Below are 17,460 nucleotides of genomic sequence, written 5' to 3'. Positions count from 1 at the left end.
TTCCTTGGCGATCAGAATTTTCTATATTTATGACATATTTCAGGATTCTCACAGAACGGTCTTCTCAGATAAGAATCCTCAAGCTATCAGACATAGATATTTTAAGTTCAATAATGTTTCTCCATCAAATTGTACAGGTCTTTTACTTTGGCTCAATTGCGGTTTATGTATTAGTCCTCTTTCTTTTGATTATATCGTAGAAGGAACTCGCGCTTGCATAAATTGTGAATACCATAATTTGATCCCTTAGGGATGGTGAGTCCTACCCTCATGTTCTCACCAGCACACTAAAATTATGGTTCTAGGTTTGTATAGTTTTTTAGCTATTACAGTTAAAATATCCCATCATTACTAAAAAGGTTTTTCCTTTACAAATACCCATAAAAATGTTTGTTAACACAAAGTATAATGTGCATCGCGAGTGCTTTCAACAGTTTATTTGTAAACGTGGTAGAAGCACTTGCGCGACCGCGTGAGGGTAGTGTGTATTGGGTGTGTGTACGTTGCAAAGCTATGTATGAACGAGCTGCTGCACCCACAGGAGCCCAATAGACAACACGAAACGGCCCACGAAGCGCTGCCCCTCGGGTGCGCGGCGGCGCTTCTAGCGGCGGCGGCGGGAAAGCATTTCCCCATTGCCGCCATTCCCCTCAATTGAAGCCAGCCTCATTTCTTCCGCGACCTAAGCAAGTAAGCAGCTAAGGGGCTGTTTGGCAATTGGTGTTAAAATTTAACACCCGTCACATCGGATGTTTGAATGCTAATTAGGAGTATTAAATATAGGCTAATTACAAAACTAATTGCACAGATGGAGTGTAATTCGCGAGATGAATCTATTAAGCCTAATTAGTCCATAATTTGATAATGTGGTGCTACAGTAACCATTTGCTAATGATGGATTAATTAGGCTTAATAGGTTCGTCTCGCGAATTAGCACGGGGTTCTGCAATTAGTTTTATAATTAGCTCATGTTTAGTTCTCCTAATTAGCATCCGAACATCTGATGTGACACTGTTAAAGTTTAGCACCTCATATCCAAACACCCCCTAAGCCTCCCCTCCCTCTCGTCTCTCGTAATTCCTATCCCCACCGCCCCAAGGCGAAATGATGCACCTTTACTGATCCGTCTCGCTCGATTGGTGCCTCTCTCCTGCCGTGGTATTGTAAAGATAGGTATGCGCTTTCTCTATTCGTTCATGGTTTTGGGTGGAATCACTGCTACTAGGTTTTTTTTACTGTAGATCTCTTCATCGTCTGATTAGATTGTCCGTCTATTTTGAAAAGCGAGTGTATGAATCGGCCTCGCTCAATAAGAGCGCAGCAGCGTGATCTGATAATTTCTGTCAGTCTGCTACGTTATCTTTATCCCCTAAAATGTTATATGTCTAGTTCGCTTAGTCGATTGTTCAAATGCCAAAGATACCCATTTAATCTTCCATTCATTAGGTGTTTTCAATTATTCACGAATAAAGAACAGTTAGGTTAAACTCCCAAATACAAATTTATTCAATTATATTAAGAAATTGTTCAAATAGCAACATAGCTTTGCATAACTGCATAAGTGGCTCCATATCCAACTTCCGCGCCATTTTCAGTTAACCTCTCAAAATAAAATTTGTTCTCTTAGCCTTTTCTATCTATTATACGAAAATCGTCTGCTGTATCAAATCAAAATTTATTGGTTTTTTTAGATGAAGGAAATAGTTTCCGGCCTCTCACTGTTCTTACAAGCCTAGAAGCTGAACACAAAAAATAGAGAAACGAGTACACATAGAGCATGAAAAATTCAAAAGCAAAGTCTGTTACCGCTTCTCCATCTATTCTTGGCGAATATATCCAAAGCAATGATCTAAATCAAAATTTATGGTTGCATCAAGGCATGCTGAAATAGCCTCATGACATTGCTAAATTTATTCCATATTCTTAATGTGTGCCTTTTGTGTCTAGGGATGGAAGGTGTGCATGAGAATGCCAACAAAGGCATAAATGAACAAGAGGAGAGCACGGACAGTAACCCCAGCCCACTCTACTCAGACACAAAGTTGAATAAAAAGCTCCGATCGAAGGTGTGGGACACCTTCGTGCCTTGCTTTGTTGACGGGAAGTTGGCGAGGGCTGAGTGCAAGCATTGCCACCAGGTTTTGAAGTGCATCGGCGCCAATGGCACTGGCAGCCTGCTACGGCACCAGGCCAATTGCAGCACCAGGACTCAGAAGAGGTCAAGGCACCATGAGCACACATCCTTGCCAGACCCAAAGCAGCAGAAGCTACCTTTCTTGCCATCCAGCCAAAAGAAATGCTTAGGTATAACAGATGCCTCCCCTGAGGAGAGGCTTATCTTGCCTGGCACTTGCCCCAGTGACTCAAATTTCAAGTACCAGGAGGTTGATCATAATGGGTCTCATGACGAATTTGTGGTGCCTGATCAGAAGAATCCTGCTTCACATAGTATTTCTGCTGACAAGAATACAGAGATTCAGTCTCATAAGGAAATTGCGTTATCTGAGCAGGTCATCCCTACTGGCGCTAATTGGAAGAATCAGGAGGTTAAACATAATTATTCTCGTGAAGAAATTATCAGGGTATCGTCTATGTACGGACACCACCCAACCATGATGGAACTAGATAGATTCAAGAAACTAGTTGCTTACTTGAATCCCACGGTCAAGATTCCATCCTTCATAGATCTGAATGTGCACTCTTGGAAGTCATTTGAGGAAGAAGAGTCCAAGCTCAAGGAGAAGTTAGTAACCTTACGCAGCCGCGTCTGCTTGAGTGCTTACGTGTGGCACTATAACCCATGCTTGGCATTCTTGTGCTTGAGTGTTCACTACATCGATGATGAATGGAAGCAGCAACAAAAGATCATTAGATTTCGCCATGTGGATCCCTCTTGCAATGCAAAAGAATTGAGCAATGTCATATTCGTGGCTATTGAAGAATGGCATCTTGGAGGCAAGGTTTTCAGTATTATACTTGATGATGCATTCATTGATGATACAGTGGCTTCGGAAGTCAAAACCAGTCTCCAGAAATGGAATAAACTTGCTGCAAACCATAGCTTGTTTGTGGTACGCTATGCAACTCATTTACTTGATCAGGTTATTCAGGTGGGGTTGGATGAGCTTGACACATACATGGAAAAGTCGGCAAAGTTTTCCAAGTATGCAATGGGCTCCACTCCTTCAGTAGTACAGTATTCTAACTGCAGCTATCGTCTGTCAAAAGAAGATTGGATACATGCAGAGAAAATTTGCAAGATGTCGCAAGATTTTCATAAACACATGGACTTCATGCGCAATTTTCCTAGTCCAACTAATTTCTTTGACAAGTTGTGGGTTGTGAAGAAAGAGGTGCACGAAGCTGATAGGTACAGGCACTCCAGGGAAGAAGAAGCATTTTCCAAAGTGCGGGAGAAGATGAAAAGGAAGTTCATGGAATGCTGGACCGTATGTTTCATGCATTTTTTTATGCCTATGGTCATGGATCCTAATTACCGTCTGAAACACATCATGTCCCACCTTGATTTTAACGCTTTCGATGATGACAGAAAAGATTATCTTCAACAAGTGCATGATACATTGGCCAGCCTCTTCAATGAGTATTCAAATCTGAAGGAAGACCCTAACAGCGCTTCTGGGGCTAAAACTAGCAAGGAAGCTGCTGTGGATGGAGATATGCTGATGGAGTATTACTTTCATTCTAAATATCCATACGGTGCGCGGCCGTTGTCTGAATTCGATCAGTACTTGCAAGAGCCATGTCTGACAACAGGTGAGTCGAGTGTTCTCCAATGGTGGAAGGAACATCACCTGACCTACCCTACAATCTCTCAAATGGCACGTGATATATTGGCACTACCGTGCAGTACTGACTGCAAGGAAGCAACAAGGACTGCAAGAATGGCAATAACCGAGTCAGGTTACAAATACTGGGTTGAGCGGCTTGTCTGTGTTCAGAATTGGCTGAAAACTGCTGGTATGACCTGCTCTTTGCATGTCTATTTGTTTCATCAGTGGCATACTTACACTGACCAAAATTCTCATGTCTTTATAGGCACCACAGCCGTGGAGCCAAAGGACGATCTTTAGAAAGAACACTTCATCCTTCCTAATGGTCCATGTAAGCTGATTTCCTCATTTACCATCTATTGCCTGTGCTGCTTCCCATGCCTCATTTAGTTGCCTTTCCGATGCAGGATGCAAGGATGGCAAATTGTGACACTTGGCGTGGAATTTGAAGCAATTTTCGGATGCTAGGTTTAGTTTCTGATGCAGCCAGCCGTACTGGGGTTTTGAATGTATGAGTAGTGGGGATCTTCTCAGCGTACTGGGGGTTTTTTGGATGCTAGATTTAGTTTCAGATGCAGCCGTACTGGGCCTCTAATTTCTGTCACTTCCTTGCAAAAGAAGTTTCAGATGCTCTTAACCTTAACAGCATGCTTAAAAATGATCCTCGAATTGATTAATATGTTTCTCTGTGCTCAAATATGCACCTGTATCCGCTTCAATACTTGTTCTTTGCTGATTCCAGCACCAGTTTGATTTGTTTGTCGGTCTAAAGAGTTCAGGTTTTCTCTGAGCTTCATATACAAATCTCAAGGTTTGCAGCACGCTGCCTCAAGCTTTGGACCTGTGTCGCTAACCTCAAATTTTCTGAGAAAAAAAAACTGAGAGCTCATGTTTCTACTGCTCACGGTACCAACCTTTTATACTTTTGCTAAATACTTCTATCAAGTTTTTTTTAATTTTTTGTTCCACAAACGTATATTTAATACATCCTGCACGACGCTATCGTGTCTCGTGTATTCTGTATCGCTCCCCGTATAATGCCCTTTTCCTCCGGTCAAGCGTAATAACGGGCCGTATCACAAGATCAAGGGCCGAACGAGCTGATGCCGAAGCCCAATAGACCATACAAGACGGCCCACGAACCGCTGTCTCGCTAGTGGTGGGCGGCGGCGGGAAACTCTTTCCCCAGTTCCGGCGTTCCCTCCATTGGAGCCTACCAGCCACCGTCGTTTCTTCCGTGGCCGCCTAAGCTTCCCTCTCATCTCTCCTAGTCCCCCCACGCGAAATGCAGCTCTACTGATCCCCGACTGGTGCCTCTCTCGTGCCGTGGTGCTATAAAATTCGGTACGGGCTTTCTCTATTTCGTGATGGTTTTTTGTACTGCTGCTTGTTTGCTGCGGTCGATCTTGCATTTGGATGATGGCTTGATCATATATTTCGAAAGCGGGTGTAGGCATCGGGGTAAGAAATTTTGGTTCTCATGGGTGTAGGTATGGAAGAATAGTGTGAGAGCCCCAACTGCATCGGCAAAGGATATTAAAAAGATGGTGAATGGTACGGCTCTCTCTCTCTCTCGCTCTGCAATTTCATTAGTCTAAGTTGTCCAAATTGGTTGTTTAGCCCGATTTAGTCTTCCTTTCACTAGGATGTGCTCGATTATTCATGTATAAAAACAAGCAGTTGAAGTCCCAAATAAAATATAGTTCACTTTGTATTAGTACATTGGTGAAATTGCAAGAAAAGTTTGCTCAAGTGACTGCATATCCAACTGCTATGCATTTTCAGCGTACCTCTTCAACGAAATTCTGCTCAGTTAACCTCTCGAAGAAATTTTTGTTAACTAGCCTGTTCATATAACTTCTCTCTATACATTTTCAGCTTACCTCTTCAATGAAATTCTGCTCAGTTAACCTCTCGAAGAAAGTTTTGTTAAGTACAGTAGCCTGTTCATATAACTTCTATCTACCGCATTAGGGCTTTGACTACCAACTTGTTTCACCTTCTTAATTTGTGCCTCTTGTTCACTAGGTATGGAAGTTGTGGTGGGGAATGCTAACGTCATAGATGAACAAGAGGAGAGCAGTGACAGTGTCCCCAGCCCACTGTGCTCAGGCACAAAGCTGAACAAAAGGTTCCGGTCGAAGGTGTGGGATTACTTCATACCCACCTTTGTTGACGGGAAGGTCACGAGGGCTGAGTGCATGCACTGCCACCAGGTCTACAAATGTGGCACTGGCACTAGCAGTCTGCTATGGCACCAGGCCAATTGCACCCCCAAGACTCAAAAGAGGCCAAGGCTGCAGCAGGAGCATACATCCTTGCCGTCTACACATAAGAGCACTGCAGTAGCTGGGTCTGACCCAAAACACAAGGAGCTACTGTTCTCTGAATGCAATGCTCAGCCGCAGCAGATGCAGCGCCTGAGCGGAAGGCTCTTGCATTGCCTGACACGTGCACCGAAACGAATAGGAAGAATCAGGAGGTTGGTCGGAATTGGTCTCATGAGTTACTTGCAGTACCTAAGCAGAAGAATATTGTTTTGCCTGGTATTTCCACTGACAATAATAAATCTCATCGGAAAATTGCATCATCTGAGCAGAATAGGGGTGTTTGGCACCTGTCACATCGGATGTTTGGATACTAATTAGGAGTATTAAACATAGTTTAATTACAAAACTAATTGCACTGATGGAGTCTAATTCGCGAGACGAATCTATTAAGCCTAATTAGTCCATGATTTAACAATGTGGAGCTACAGTAACTATTTGCTAATGATGGATTAATTAGTCCATATGTGCAATTAGTTTTGCAATTAAACTATGTTTAGTCCTCCTAATTAGCATCCGAACATCCGATGTGACAGGTGCTAAAGTTTAGCACGGGGTATCCAAACACCCCCTAACATTACTACTGGTACAAACAGGAAGAATCAGGAGGTGATGAGAATCGTTCTCCTAAAGAGCTTATCGAGATGTTAGCCATGCATGGGCACTTACCAAGGATGGTGGAGCAAGATGGATTCAGGAAGCTAGTTGCTTGGTTGAATCCTATGGTCAAGATGCCATCCCACTTTGACCTGATGGGGAACAGTTGGAAGCTACATGATCAAGAACAGTCTAGGTTGAAGGAGAGCTTAAAAGCTTTGCGCAGCCAAGTTTGCTTGAGTGCTTATATGCGTCACTATGATCCACGCTTGGCATTCTTGTGCTTGAGAGTTCACTATATTGATGGTGAATGGGTGAAGCAGCAAAAGATCATCAGATTTTCTCCCGTTAATCCTTCTTGCAATGCGGATGAATTAAGTGATATCATATTATGGGCTATTGAAAAATGGGGTCTATGTGGCAAGGTTTTCAGCATTATACTGGATGATGCATTTTCTGATGATTCAGTGGCTTCAAATGTCAAAACTAGACTCCAGAAATGGAATAAAGTTGCTGCAGATCAGAGCTTGTTTGTGATACGTCACGCAACTCATTTACTTGATCGAGTTATGAAGGTGGGGCTGGATGAGATTGACAAATTTATGGAGAAGTCAGCAAAGTGTTCCAAGTATGCAATGGGCCTGACCCCTTCAGTGGTACAGTACCCCAACTGCAGATATGCACCATCAAGCGAGGAGTGGACAACAGCAGAGAAAAACTGTGAGATCCTGGAACATTTTCATAGGCACATGGGCTCCATGCACAACTCTCCTAGTCCAGTTAATTTCTATGACACATTGTGGGAAGTAACGAGAGACATTCGCCGTAAAGCTAATTTCTATCGTCAAGCTGGTTTCGCCTACAAAGATGAAGGATTTTCCAATGCACTCAAGAAGATGCAACGGAAGTTCGAGAAACACTGGGAAGTCTGTTTCTTCCATTTCTGCATGCCTATGGTCATGGATCCCAAATACCGTCTGGAACACATCAAGTCATCTGTGCAATCAATTTGTCGGGAAAGTTATCGTTATTTGGATACAGAAAGATGATTATACACACTTCGTGCACGATACATTCCTCAGCCTCTTCTATGAATATTCACATCTGGTGGTAGATGCTAACTCCACTTATGGGTCTGAGGGTGCCTTTGGTTGGACTTTCCAACGCAAAAGTCAAAAGCCAACCAGAAGGTCTAAAAGCTACAGATGCTTTAGGCTAAAAGCTGCTTTTGCTTAGTACAAAATCAAAAGCACATTCCCTCTGCTTTCAATTGTTTTTATGAACAAAAAATTACCCACCTGCGGGACCTATCGTTGTAGTACCGCTGCAACACCACACTCCACCTGACAGGGTGGAACCACCGAATCCGGACCTCTCGCAGGCTGCCTCGCAGTCGCCACCGTGATAACACAACGCGTGGGGGCCTCGCCACATCCGCTATTGGACTCCACCTCACTCTGGTCGTCTTGAAGAAACACCACGCGCGGGGGCCTCGCCACGGCCGCCATAGTACTCCATGTCACGGATTCGTTTCTTTAGTCGCTATCCGAGTGGTGAGCAAGGTTGCCCCGCTCCACAAGTTCTCCGTCAATCAGCGGGCGCCATAAGGTCAACCTTGCCTCATTGCTTCACCCGTGCAAAAGTAACCGCCACCATGTTAGCAAAACGGAGAAGTCACTTGCGCCGTCTTCCGATGATGTACCACACCGGGTAGCCCAACCAAGCTAAGCAACCCGTCGCGGTCTGCTGAAAGCCTAGTTGTCCCATGATGCCATTGCCGCAAGCGCCGTCCTCCGACGCAGTTCTACGCCACTGACCGTTGCGAAGCAACGCCAGCCGTCATGGTTCGCTGCAAGCGGCCAAGACCGACATCATGTGACAACTCCTGGCCGCCACCATCACTACGATCGCCTCCATGTGACCTCAGCAACACCCTTCTAACTTGCCACATGGCAGAAATGTCACCACCGGCTGTGGCCGTCCATGACGTATGGACCAGGAATGCCATAGACCGAGATGGGTCTCTAGAAACGATGCCTCCAAGGAGGGTACGATGCCAATAGGGCCACCGTCGCTCATCCAGAATCTGGACAGGGTTTTCATCTAGAAGATCCCATGCAGTAGGATTGTAGCTCAGAAATAACGCCCCCAACGAGGAGAACGACGCCCTAGGACGCCGCCGTCATCTCCACCAGCAAACGCCAGCGAGGGCTTTCGCCCGGAGCATCCCAACCCCTGCACGCTCATGGCTCGGCACTCCCGGCCACTGTCATGTGGCCCGTCCGGGGCGTCGCCGCCGCCGCGCCTTCTCGCACCACGCTGCCGTACCTCCACCTCCGCTCTCACACCGGCAGCCATCCTCCTCGCCGGTCGCCGCACTGCCTTCGCATCTCCTCCTCCGGCGCCTCCTCCACGACACCTCCTCCTGGCGGCCCCTCCGCAACTCCTTCTCTGTCGGGCACTGCCTTCGCATCTCCTCCTCCGGCGCCTCCTCCACGACACCTCTTCCTGGCGGCCCCTCCGCAACTCCTTCTCCGTCGGCCTGCCGCTGACGCACTCCGTCCTCCACCCGGGCTGGGGCTACCACCGCACCCGCCAACCTTCACCCGGGCTGCCACCATCGTCGTGCGACTTCTCAGACCTCCGCATGCCATGCCATCGTTGCGGAGCTGAGCGCGTCGCCCTCGCCGGCTGCTCACGACACAAAGCTAGCATGCGCAATCTCTGTTAGTTTCACCTGCACAACGTCATGGCCTCCAAGATCTTGTACGTCGCCGTCGTTGCGACAGTCGCTGTGTCCTCCTTCGCCGGCGTCGCCTTCGCTGCCAATGCCCCAGCACCGAGCCCCACCTCTAGCGCGGCGACCGTCTCCTCGTCGCTCATGGCCACCGTCCTCTACCCGGCCATGGTGCTCCTCCTCGGCAACCTGTGCCACTGAGCTTGCGTAGTGGAGCCGCCGCCGTCTTCGCGTGGCTTGCCGGGGTGGGTCTTGGGCAGCGGATCCGGTGGCGGGGAGGCCGGATCCACCCACGGCAGGGCCGGATCTAGGCCGTCGGCCGAGGTCCCCTTGCGCCGCCCCGCCTCGGCGCAGAAGTCCACGCCGTCTTTGGGAGCCGGTCGGGCTTCTGGGGCGGCGAGGTGGACACGAGAGGCAGTGGGGGGTGGTCGGCAGCGGTGTCTCGGGCGCTGCCCATGTCGCTCGCTGGGGGAGCGACGTGGGGGCGATCTCAGTTAGCCCATGTGCAGATATTCTATTAAAGCATATAAGTGTTGTTTGTTTTCTGAATCAAGATATTGTAGCGGCTTAGCTCAAATTGTCATTGTCAATAGATTTTTTTTGCTTTCTACGGTATCTTTTTCGGCATGTCACTCAGATTGCTTATAGAAAACAGAAGAAAAGGTACTCCATATCTTTTTTTTTAACACAGAAAAGTGATAGCTGAATCCAGCCAGGCAGAGCAAAGTTCCACGACTCTGGGCTGCTCAGCCCACATGCGTAATGGGCTGAGGTCGGCCAGCCCGTACCGTCCAAAGATACTGGCCCGAGCCGCCGAGCGTTTTGCTGCGACGCGGTGCGGCGGCGCGGGGGTGTGCAGGAGCCGAGGGCAGTTTGGCGGGAGGAAAGCGGCGGGAAAGGCCACTCGGTTCCCCTTTCCCTCCACTGCTGCCTCGTCTCCTTCTTCAGCCGCCGCCGAGACGAAAAGCGCGGCGTCCCCCCTAACCCCGATTCTGAGAACCACAGCTCTGCCTTCCGCCCTATACTGATCCGTGTCTTGGGCCGTGGGATTGCAAAGATCGGTATGGGCTTCTTCTATTTCCTAATGTTATGGTAGAAAAATGCACTACAGCTTGTTTTTCGCCGTAGATCTTGCCTTTGGTTGTTTGATTCGTACGGTCATCTGTTTCGTAGTCGATTGTGAAAATCAGGATGGATGATTTGGTTTCCTGTGCGTAAGTATAGATCGAGAGTGCCATAGTCCCAACTCCAACTGCCGCGCAGTGGCAAGGAGCACGACAAAATGGTGAATGGTATAGTTTCTATATGCAAGTGCCACCTGTCTAGCCTCTTGGTTTACATCGGTGATTATTCTGTCAAGTGCTAATAGTTTACTTTTCTGGGTTTGAACGACTTTTAGTTTTCTTACTATCCTTCTGTCAATAAAGTATTTGCAGATCACATGCTATTACTTCAACAGTTCAACTTCAGTGCTGCCTTGCAAACGCAGCTTTGTTGAGATGTGAAACCGAAACCCCAACTTTAGTCTTTGTATTCACTAGGTGTGTTTTTATTCCATATAAAAAGTTTGTTAACTTAAAGCCTCTTTAGTAAACTTTTACCATTGTATTAGCACAATGCTCAGGTAGTGACCAGGCTTTCATCAAATTGCTCCATGTTCTAATACTCTGCCTTTTTTTTGCCCAGGCATGGAAGATCTGGCTGGCAATGCCAATGACTTAGTTGAACAAGATGAGAGCACTGGCAGCATCCCCAGCCCATTGTTCACCGGTACAAAGCTGAACAAAAGGCTTCGGTCAAAGGTGTGGGATGACTTCATACCCACCTATGTCGATGGGAAGGTCACGCGGGCTGAATGCATGCACTGCCACCAGGTCTTCAGTGGAACCAATGGCACTAGCAGCCTGATACGGCACCTGACAAATTGCATCCCCGCGACTCAGAAGAGGCCAAAGATGCAGGAGCACACATCATTTCCATTTATGCAGAAGGTCAAAATAGCTGCTGGCTCTGATCTGAGACAGAAGAAGCTCTCATTCTTGCCATCCAGCCAAAAGAAATGCACAGACACAAAAGTTACAGCGCCTGAGCAGGAGCTTGCCTTGCCTGATATTCCCACGAACACGAATAGGAAGAATCAGGATGTTGATCAGAATGGGTCTCATGAAGGACCTGCAGCACCTGAGCAGAAGAATCATTCTTTGCTTGGTATTTCCACTGACAACAATAGGAAGAATCTATCTACAAAGGAAATCATGTTGCCTAAGCAGATGGTCATCCCTGTTGACACGAGTCAGAAGCATCAGGAGGTTGATCAGGATACTTCCCATGAAGAACTTATCGAGATGTTGGCCATGCATGGGCACCTACCAAGGATGGTGGAGCAAGACGGATTCAGGAAGCTAGTTGCTTGGTTGAATCCTAAAATCAAGATGCCATCCCACGATGATGTGATGGTGTACACTTCAAACTTGTTCCAGAAGGAAAAATCCAAGCTGAAGGAGGAGTTAATAGCCTTGTGCGGTCGTGTTTGCTTGAGTGTCTATATGTGGCACTATGATCCAATCTCACCATTCTTGTGCTTGAGAGTTCATTACATTGATGACGAATGGGAGGAGCAGCAAAAGATCATCGTATTCCGTGCTGTGGATTCGTCTTGTGCTGCAAATGAATTGAGTGATATCATATTGGGAGCTATTGAACAATGGGGCCTTGATGGCAAGATTTTCTGCATTATACTGGATGATGCGTTCATTGATGATTCAGTGGCTTCAAGTGTCAGGGCCAACCTTCAGGAACGGAATCCACTCACTGCAAAACGGAGCTTGTTTGTGGTTCGTTATGCAACTCATTTGCTCGATCAGGTTATTCAGGTTGGACTGGATGAACTTGGTAAAATCATGGAGAAGTTGTCAAAATGTTCCAAGCATACAAAGAGTCTCGCCCCTTCAGCGGTACAGTATCCCAACTGCAGATATGCACCATCATCAGAAGACTGGCGGACAGCAAGGAAGATTTGTTCGATATTGGACGATCTCCATAAACACGTGGACTTCGCTTTAGAGTATCCTACTCCAGCTCATTTCTTTAACATGGCGTGGGATGTGAAGAAGGATGTGAATTTTAAATCTTATATGTGCAAGGATGATGACACATTTTCTAAAATACAGGAGAAGATGCAAAAGAAGTTCAAGGAATGCTGGAAAGTCTCTTTCTTCCATTTCTGTATGCCTATGGTCATGGATCCTGAATGCCGCCTGGAGCGCATCAAGTCCCACATTTGGCTCTCTGATTTGGACAAAAATGTACGAGATTGTATTCATGATGTGCTTGATACATTTGCTAGCCTGTTCAATGAGTATTCAGATCAGGTGGAAGACCCTAGCAGCACTTCCGGGTCCAAAACTAGCAAGGGAATTGTTGTAGATGGAGATAAGCTGGCGGAGTATTATCGTTATCACCAATCTCAGTACAGCGAGAGACCAATGGCTGAACTTGATCAGTACCTACAAGCGCCACATCTCACTACAAGTGAGCCTGCAGGTTTAAAAAGAACAGCAGGTAAACCCAGTGCTCTCCGATGGTGGAAGGGACCCTGTGTTCTCCTTTGGTGGAAGGAACATAGCCTGAATTATCCTACTATTGCTCGGATGGCACGTGATGTGTTAGCACTACCGTGCGTTAGTGACTGGAAGGTTGCAACAAGGACTGCAACACTGGCAATATCAGAGTCTGGTAGTAGACAGTGGGTTGAAGAGCTTGTTTGTACTCAGGATTGGCTGACACCAGCTGGTACGACCTGCGATCTTAATTCCAGTTTTCCTTCTTTTTTTTTTCTGATTCTATCTTATACTAATCTTACTTTCTCGTGTCTTAATAGGAACGGGCGAGGAGTCAACTGATGATCTCTAAACTGAAGATTCCATCCTTCCTAATGTTTTTAGGCTGCTTTTCTGATTTACCATTTGCTAACCTGTGCTGTTAGCAATGAGCATTTAGACCTTTCTTAGCAGGATTAAGATGGTATATCGTGTGAGGAGGCTTTTGTATGTATGTGTGATCTGGAGCTTGTCAGCAGTTCCTGCTTAACCTTGTCAATGTTCTATCTGATGCTTAATTTATGTTCAGATATTCACTTACTCCTCTCCAGATTTGCAATTGTCTTTTTACTCCAAGAATTTGTAGCTTGCTTTTGCATTGGCAAATCCTGCCACAACAATTTGATATATTGCTCAAGAAAGGTTCAGACTTTCTGTGAACAATGATGCACCACTCCGCCTTTTTGCAGCACGCACGCACGCTGCTAATCAGGCTTTCGCCCCTTCCAGAATCATTGAGCCGGGACGCAAGGATCCCTGACCAAATTATCAAATAATCCCTCACCCGTTGCACTCTAGGATCTGGATCTGAACCCATCAGAGGGGCCTATGACACAAACCACCAGCTGGATTATACCCGGTAATACCATCTCACAAACCTTATGGCACGACCGCCCGATACAACGTCCACATGATCGTGGAAAACATCTGATCCCTGTCCAACACCATTTTATCAGAACTCACTTGCCCAACTGAACTGAACTGAGCTTAACTGAACATGATCGCTGGCCTGCATTTGCTGCCTGCACTGGCCGTGGCCTGATGGATCCGGATCTCTGTACAGACACTAATACTATATTACCTGAGCTCAGTTTCAGTTTCAGTTTCAGTTGCAGTTCTTCCCAATGCAGGCTGAGCCGACCCTCGTGCAGGCTGCAGGGCAGCGAGACTGAATCCCGAGACCGCAGCGGTGGGCGGCGGCCGGAGCGGCGGCACGGCACACGTGCGCCGGGCGGGGCGGTCTCGGCTCGGCGGGCGGCTCGCTGGAGCTCCACTGGCAGCCGTGGACGGTGTCCGTCCGGGCTGGCAGCTCCCCCAAGTGGTCTGATGGAACTTAGCGCCCGCCCAGCAGTGGCGTTGTCCTCGTCCGCCGAGTATTCTACACTGAATCGCATGTGCTTAGCACCTGACAGTCAGTCGCTCGCTGATAAAGCCTCTGAATCCTGGAATTCAAAACGAAGGCGTATCGAACGTCGCGAATTCTAGATGAAGAATGGTACTGTTGGTAGTTTATAATTTGGATTCGAGCACAGCTCAAGATTGGATTATATGATGGCCTTTGCTAGAGTTTTGCTGCAGTTTCCGAAATGTGTATATCAGTATATGATAGTCTCTGCAGCAGTTTTGCTATTTATCTCTCGGAGCGACATCCAAATATACTTTATCTCTGATTTGAGACTGAAATTATCTTGTTTTGCTTCTCTATCAGATAATCTGATTGGTATCATTTCTGCTATAGTGACATCAAGATTAATATGACAGTGAGAGAACAGTAAGAAGGGAATTCATTTCCCCCCCTTTCTGCTCAATATTCTTGCTCTGCAAAGAGCAAAGTTGCAATTGGCGAACCACTCGACTGATTTGAACACTGAGTTTCAGTTCCACCATGCCAAATTTTACATGAGAGACGAAACAAGGCTCCTATTGATCCTGCTCTGACACTCTGATTTACAATTTTTTTGGGTTGCTGGCTAGGCTCAAGCACTTTATACTACTAACAAGCAAATCATAAATCAAAAGAAAGAAGAAGAAGAAGCCCGGATGGCACGGTCCTGTCAGTAGCATCAGCTGGTGGCGGCTTCAGAGACGCTGCTGCTGCTCTGGCTCGCGGCCTCGGAGATGCTCTGCAGCGCCGGCCGCCAGTGCCGGCCTCTTCCCCGGTGCCGGTCCTTCTCCTGCTTCCCGTCCTGCAACGACGGCGTGGGGGGCCGAGGAGAAATCAGCAGCTGCCTCTCTCGCGGCAGGGGGGAAAAAGAATCGTGTCGGAGAATCGCTGACCAACCTGGTCGGAAGAGCCATGGTCGCCCCCGTCGCCGCGCCGGAGCTGCTCGTGCTGCTGCCTGATGGCCTCGCACCGCTGCATCTTCTCGTTCTTCCTCGCCTGCAGCGCCTTGGTCACCTCTGCACGCAGAACGACAGGGTTAGAATTCGAGATTGCCACGGCATACGGACAGCGAGAAATCCGGGCGCAATCAATTCGAGGAGGAGGCCAATAGACCGTCGAGTGCTAACCTTGCGCGGTGATGAGGCGGTAGACCTGGCCGAGCAGAAGCGTGTCCTTGGGCTTGAGAAGCTTGACCCTGGTGATCTTGGCCCCTCCCCCGCCGCCGCCTCCGGCACCGGCACCGGCACCGGTGGTGGCCGCCGCCGCGGCGTCCCCGGTGGTGGCGGCGGCGGCCTTGTCAGCGGCAACGCGGAGGATGACGAGCGCGACATAGTGGCCCGGGTTGTTCCGCATGACCTCGGCGGCGGTGGTGGACCAGTAGAGGCGCTCCACCTTCCCGCCGGGGTGCTGGATGATGACCGCCGCTGCCTCCGCCGCCTGGCAGTTGCCCATCGCTCCCGCGCCCCCTCCGCACCAGTGGTGGTGGTGGTGGACTGGTGGTTCAAGGAGCCGCGGCGGCGGCGGTGTGAGTCGTTGAGAGGGAGAGGGAGGCGGTGGTGGTGGAGGAGACGGTGGTCATGCGCTTGCCGTTTTTGAGGTGGTGGTGTTAAATGTGAAGCCGGGCTGGGTGATGTGGAGCTCGTTCTGTAGGGTTTCGGGTCTCGGATCCGGGTTTACGTCGACGATTCGGACCCGCTTAGGCTACAGTAATTCTTTGGCGTGTGAAAATTTTGCAAGAAATTCACTGGAATTTCGCTTAAAATATACTCACGGGAAAATTGTTCAACTCTTGACAAAAAAAAACCCCTCCTGTTAAAGCTCGAAAATTGCCAGCAGAAAAAATCTTGTACTCGGCTAAAATCCCACCCACACATTTGAAATTACGCTATGTGCAACGAGGCTCAAACTTTGAAACTCGAAATTGTAGTCGTTTAATTTTCTCTATGTTTATATTATTGACTGGATTTGAAATGCCTCAACCAGGGCTAAGAACGAACAAATTGTTGCTGTTGCCCTGTCACTTTTATCAGTCTCTGAATACGTGTTCTGGATTATCCGCCGGATTAGATATAACAACAATACAATATGCTAAAGCTATTATATGAAAAAAAAATAATACGCGCTAGTGGTGAGGTTTGTGTTAACATGATGGATAAGCAAATGTGTCAGCGTTGAAGGTCCCGTGGAGACGGTCGGCGGGAGGGCCTGCCATTGCCGTATTCTCTGTTCGGTGACGTACTTCGGCGTCGCACCTGCACATTTGTATATCCGCGAAAAGAAAACGCTAGCGCTTATCTGCTTCTGCTCTTCTTTTCGGCGCCTTTTCCTACTTTTTCTGCGGGCTTTCATCATCCCTTCCCTTTCCAAAAATATTTTCGCTCCCTTTTCTTTTTTTTCCCTTTAGTTCATAAGGTGGTGTCAGTGAATTACAGTAAGAGGTAGGAGTAGTAACTTTGCAACAGCAGCTGAATTCACTCCGCTGCAAACTGAAGCGAAATAAATAGAAAAATATCGTGCCTAATTTCGGTGGCCGGCTCGACGCGAGCCATCGTATTGATGGGCCATGCATGGCATTGATGGCTGTAGCACATGACCTAGGGGGTGACAGCCGGTGACGCGACTTACCGGCGGGCCCGGCTGTCAGTCTCAGGCCTTACATACGGGCCCCACGGCATGGGTACACAGAGCGCTGACTCTGACTGTCATGGGCAGAACAGTGCAGGCCGGCCGAGGACATTGCTGTGCCGGAGGTCGGAGGATGTTCGTACAAAATCGACATGGATTAAATTTCATAAAATCGACATGGGGGTGTCAAATTTCTCAGCTCACCATACACGGCAAATCGCTGCGATTATTTGCATATATGTATAACTTTGTCTTTTTTCCTCCCCAATTTATACACGTCCGAATCCGGGAGGGAAAATGTAGGATGCATGTGAGCGCTGGGCCCACGTGTCACCGTCACCACACATACGGAGACAGGTATACGTACGTGTACACGCTTGGTCCGTAGCGGAGCCATGAG

General features: G+C 47.8%; 3 protein-coding genes and 1 pseudogene across 3 annotated transcripts; 3 read left to right on the top strand and 1 right to left on the bottom strand.

The window, feature by feature from the left end:
- The first annotated feature begins 1,949 nt into the window (after positions 1-1,949).
- LOC140221900 (zinc finger BED domain-containing protein RICESLEEPER 1-like) lies at positions 1,950-4,251 on the top strand. The gene has a single exon (XM_072291852.1). It carries the CDS (start codon positions 1,950-1,952, stop codon positions 4,089-4,091), a length of 2,142 nt encoding a protein of 713 aa, XP_072147953.1. The 3' UTR covers positions 4,092-4,251.
- A 1,570-nt stretch (positions 4,252-5,821) lies between these two features.
- LOC117844223 (zinc finger BED domain-containing protein RICESLEEPER 1-like) lies at positions 5,822-7,764 on the top strand (annotated as a pseudogene).
- Positions 7,765-10,232: 2,468 nt separating this feature from the next.
- On the top strand, positions 10,233-13,611 carry LOC117842430 (zinc finger BED domain-containing protein RICESLEEPER 1-like). Its single transcript, XM_034722886.2, has 3 exons — positions 10,233-10,513; positions 11,139-13,244; positions 13,333-13,611. The coding sequence occupies exons 2-3, from the start codon at positions 11,141-11,143 to the stop codon at positions 13,362-13,364; spliced, it is 2,136 nt and encodes a 711-aa protein (XP_034578777.1). The 5' UTR covers positions 10,233-10,513; positions 11,139-11,140; the 3' UTR covers positions 13,365-13,611.
- A 1,195-nt stretch (positions 13,612-14,806) lies between these two features.
- Positions 14,807-16,044, bottom strand: LOC117842629 (uncharacterized). The gene is made up of 3 exons (XM_034723118.2): positions 15,563-16,044; positions 15,333-15,451; positions 14,807-15,237 (listed from the first exon to the last, which is right to left on the bottom strand). The coding sequence occupies exons 1-3, from the start codon at positions 15,885-15,887 to the stop codon at positions 15,115-15,117; spliced, it is 567 nt and encodes a 188-aa protein (XP_034579009.1). The 5' UTR covers positions 15,888-16,044; the 3' UTR covers positions 14,807-15,114.
- Between the last annotated feature and the right edge of the window lie 1,416 nt (positions 16,045-17,460).

The sequence above is a fragment of the Setaria viridis genome, chromosome 2 (genome assembly GCF_005286985.2).
Source record: "Setaria viridis chromosome 2, Setaria_viridis_v4.0, whole genome shotgun sequence".
In the NCBI taxonomy this organism is placed as follows: domain Eukaryota; kingdom Viridiplantae; phylum Streptophyta; class Magnoliopsida; order Poales; family Poaceae; genus Setaria; species Setaria viridis.
Note: the sequence above shows the minus strand (reverse complement) of the source record. Positions and strands in the feature narration are given on the sequence as shown.

What these genes read in the sequence shown, in the direction of transcription:
- LOC140221900 (XM_072291852.1), top strand. Translation starts at nt 1,950, where the DNA reads ATGGAAGGTGTGCATGAGAATGCCAACAAAGGCATAAATGAACAAGAG.
- LOC117842430 (XM_034722886.2), top strand. Translation starts at nt 11,141, where the DNA reads ATGGAAGATCTGGCTGGCAATGCCAATGACTTAGTTGAACAAGATGAG. An exon ending in GGATTGGCTGACACCAGCTG is followed by an intron (nt 13,245 to 13,332) that starts GTACGACCTGCG and finishes GTGTCTTAATAG; the next exon opens with GAACGGGCGAGGAGTCAACT.
- LOC117842629 (XM_034723118.2), bottom strand. Translation starts at nt 15,887, where the DNA reads ATGGGCAACTGCCAGGCGGCGGAGGCAGCGGCGGTCATCATCCAGCAC. An exon ending in CCGCCTCATCACCGCGCAAG is followed by an intron (nt 15,452 to 15,562) that starts GTTAGCACTCGA and finishes TTCTGCGTGCAG; the next exon opens with AGGTGACCAAGGCGCTGCAG. An exon ending in ACCATGGCTCTTCCGACCAG is followed by an intron (nt 15,238 to 15,332) that starts GTTGGTCAGCGA and finishes CCGTCGTTGCAG; the next exon opens with GACGGGAAGCAGGAGAAGGA.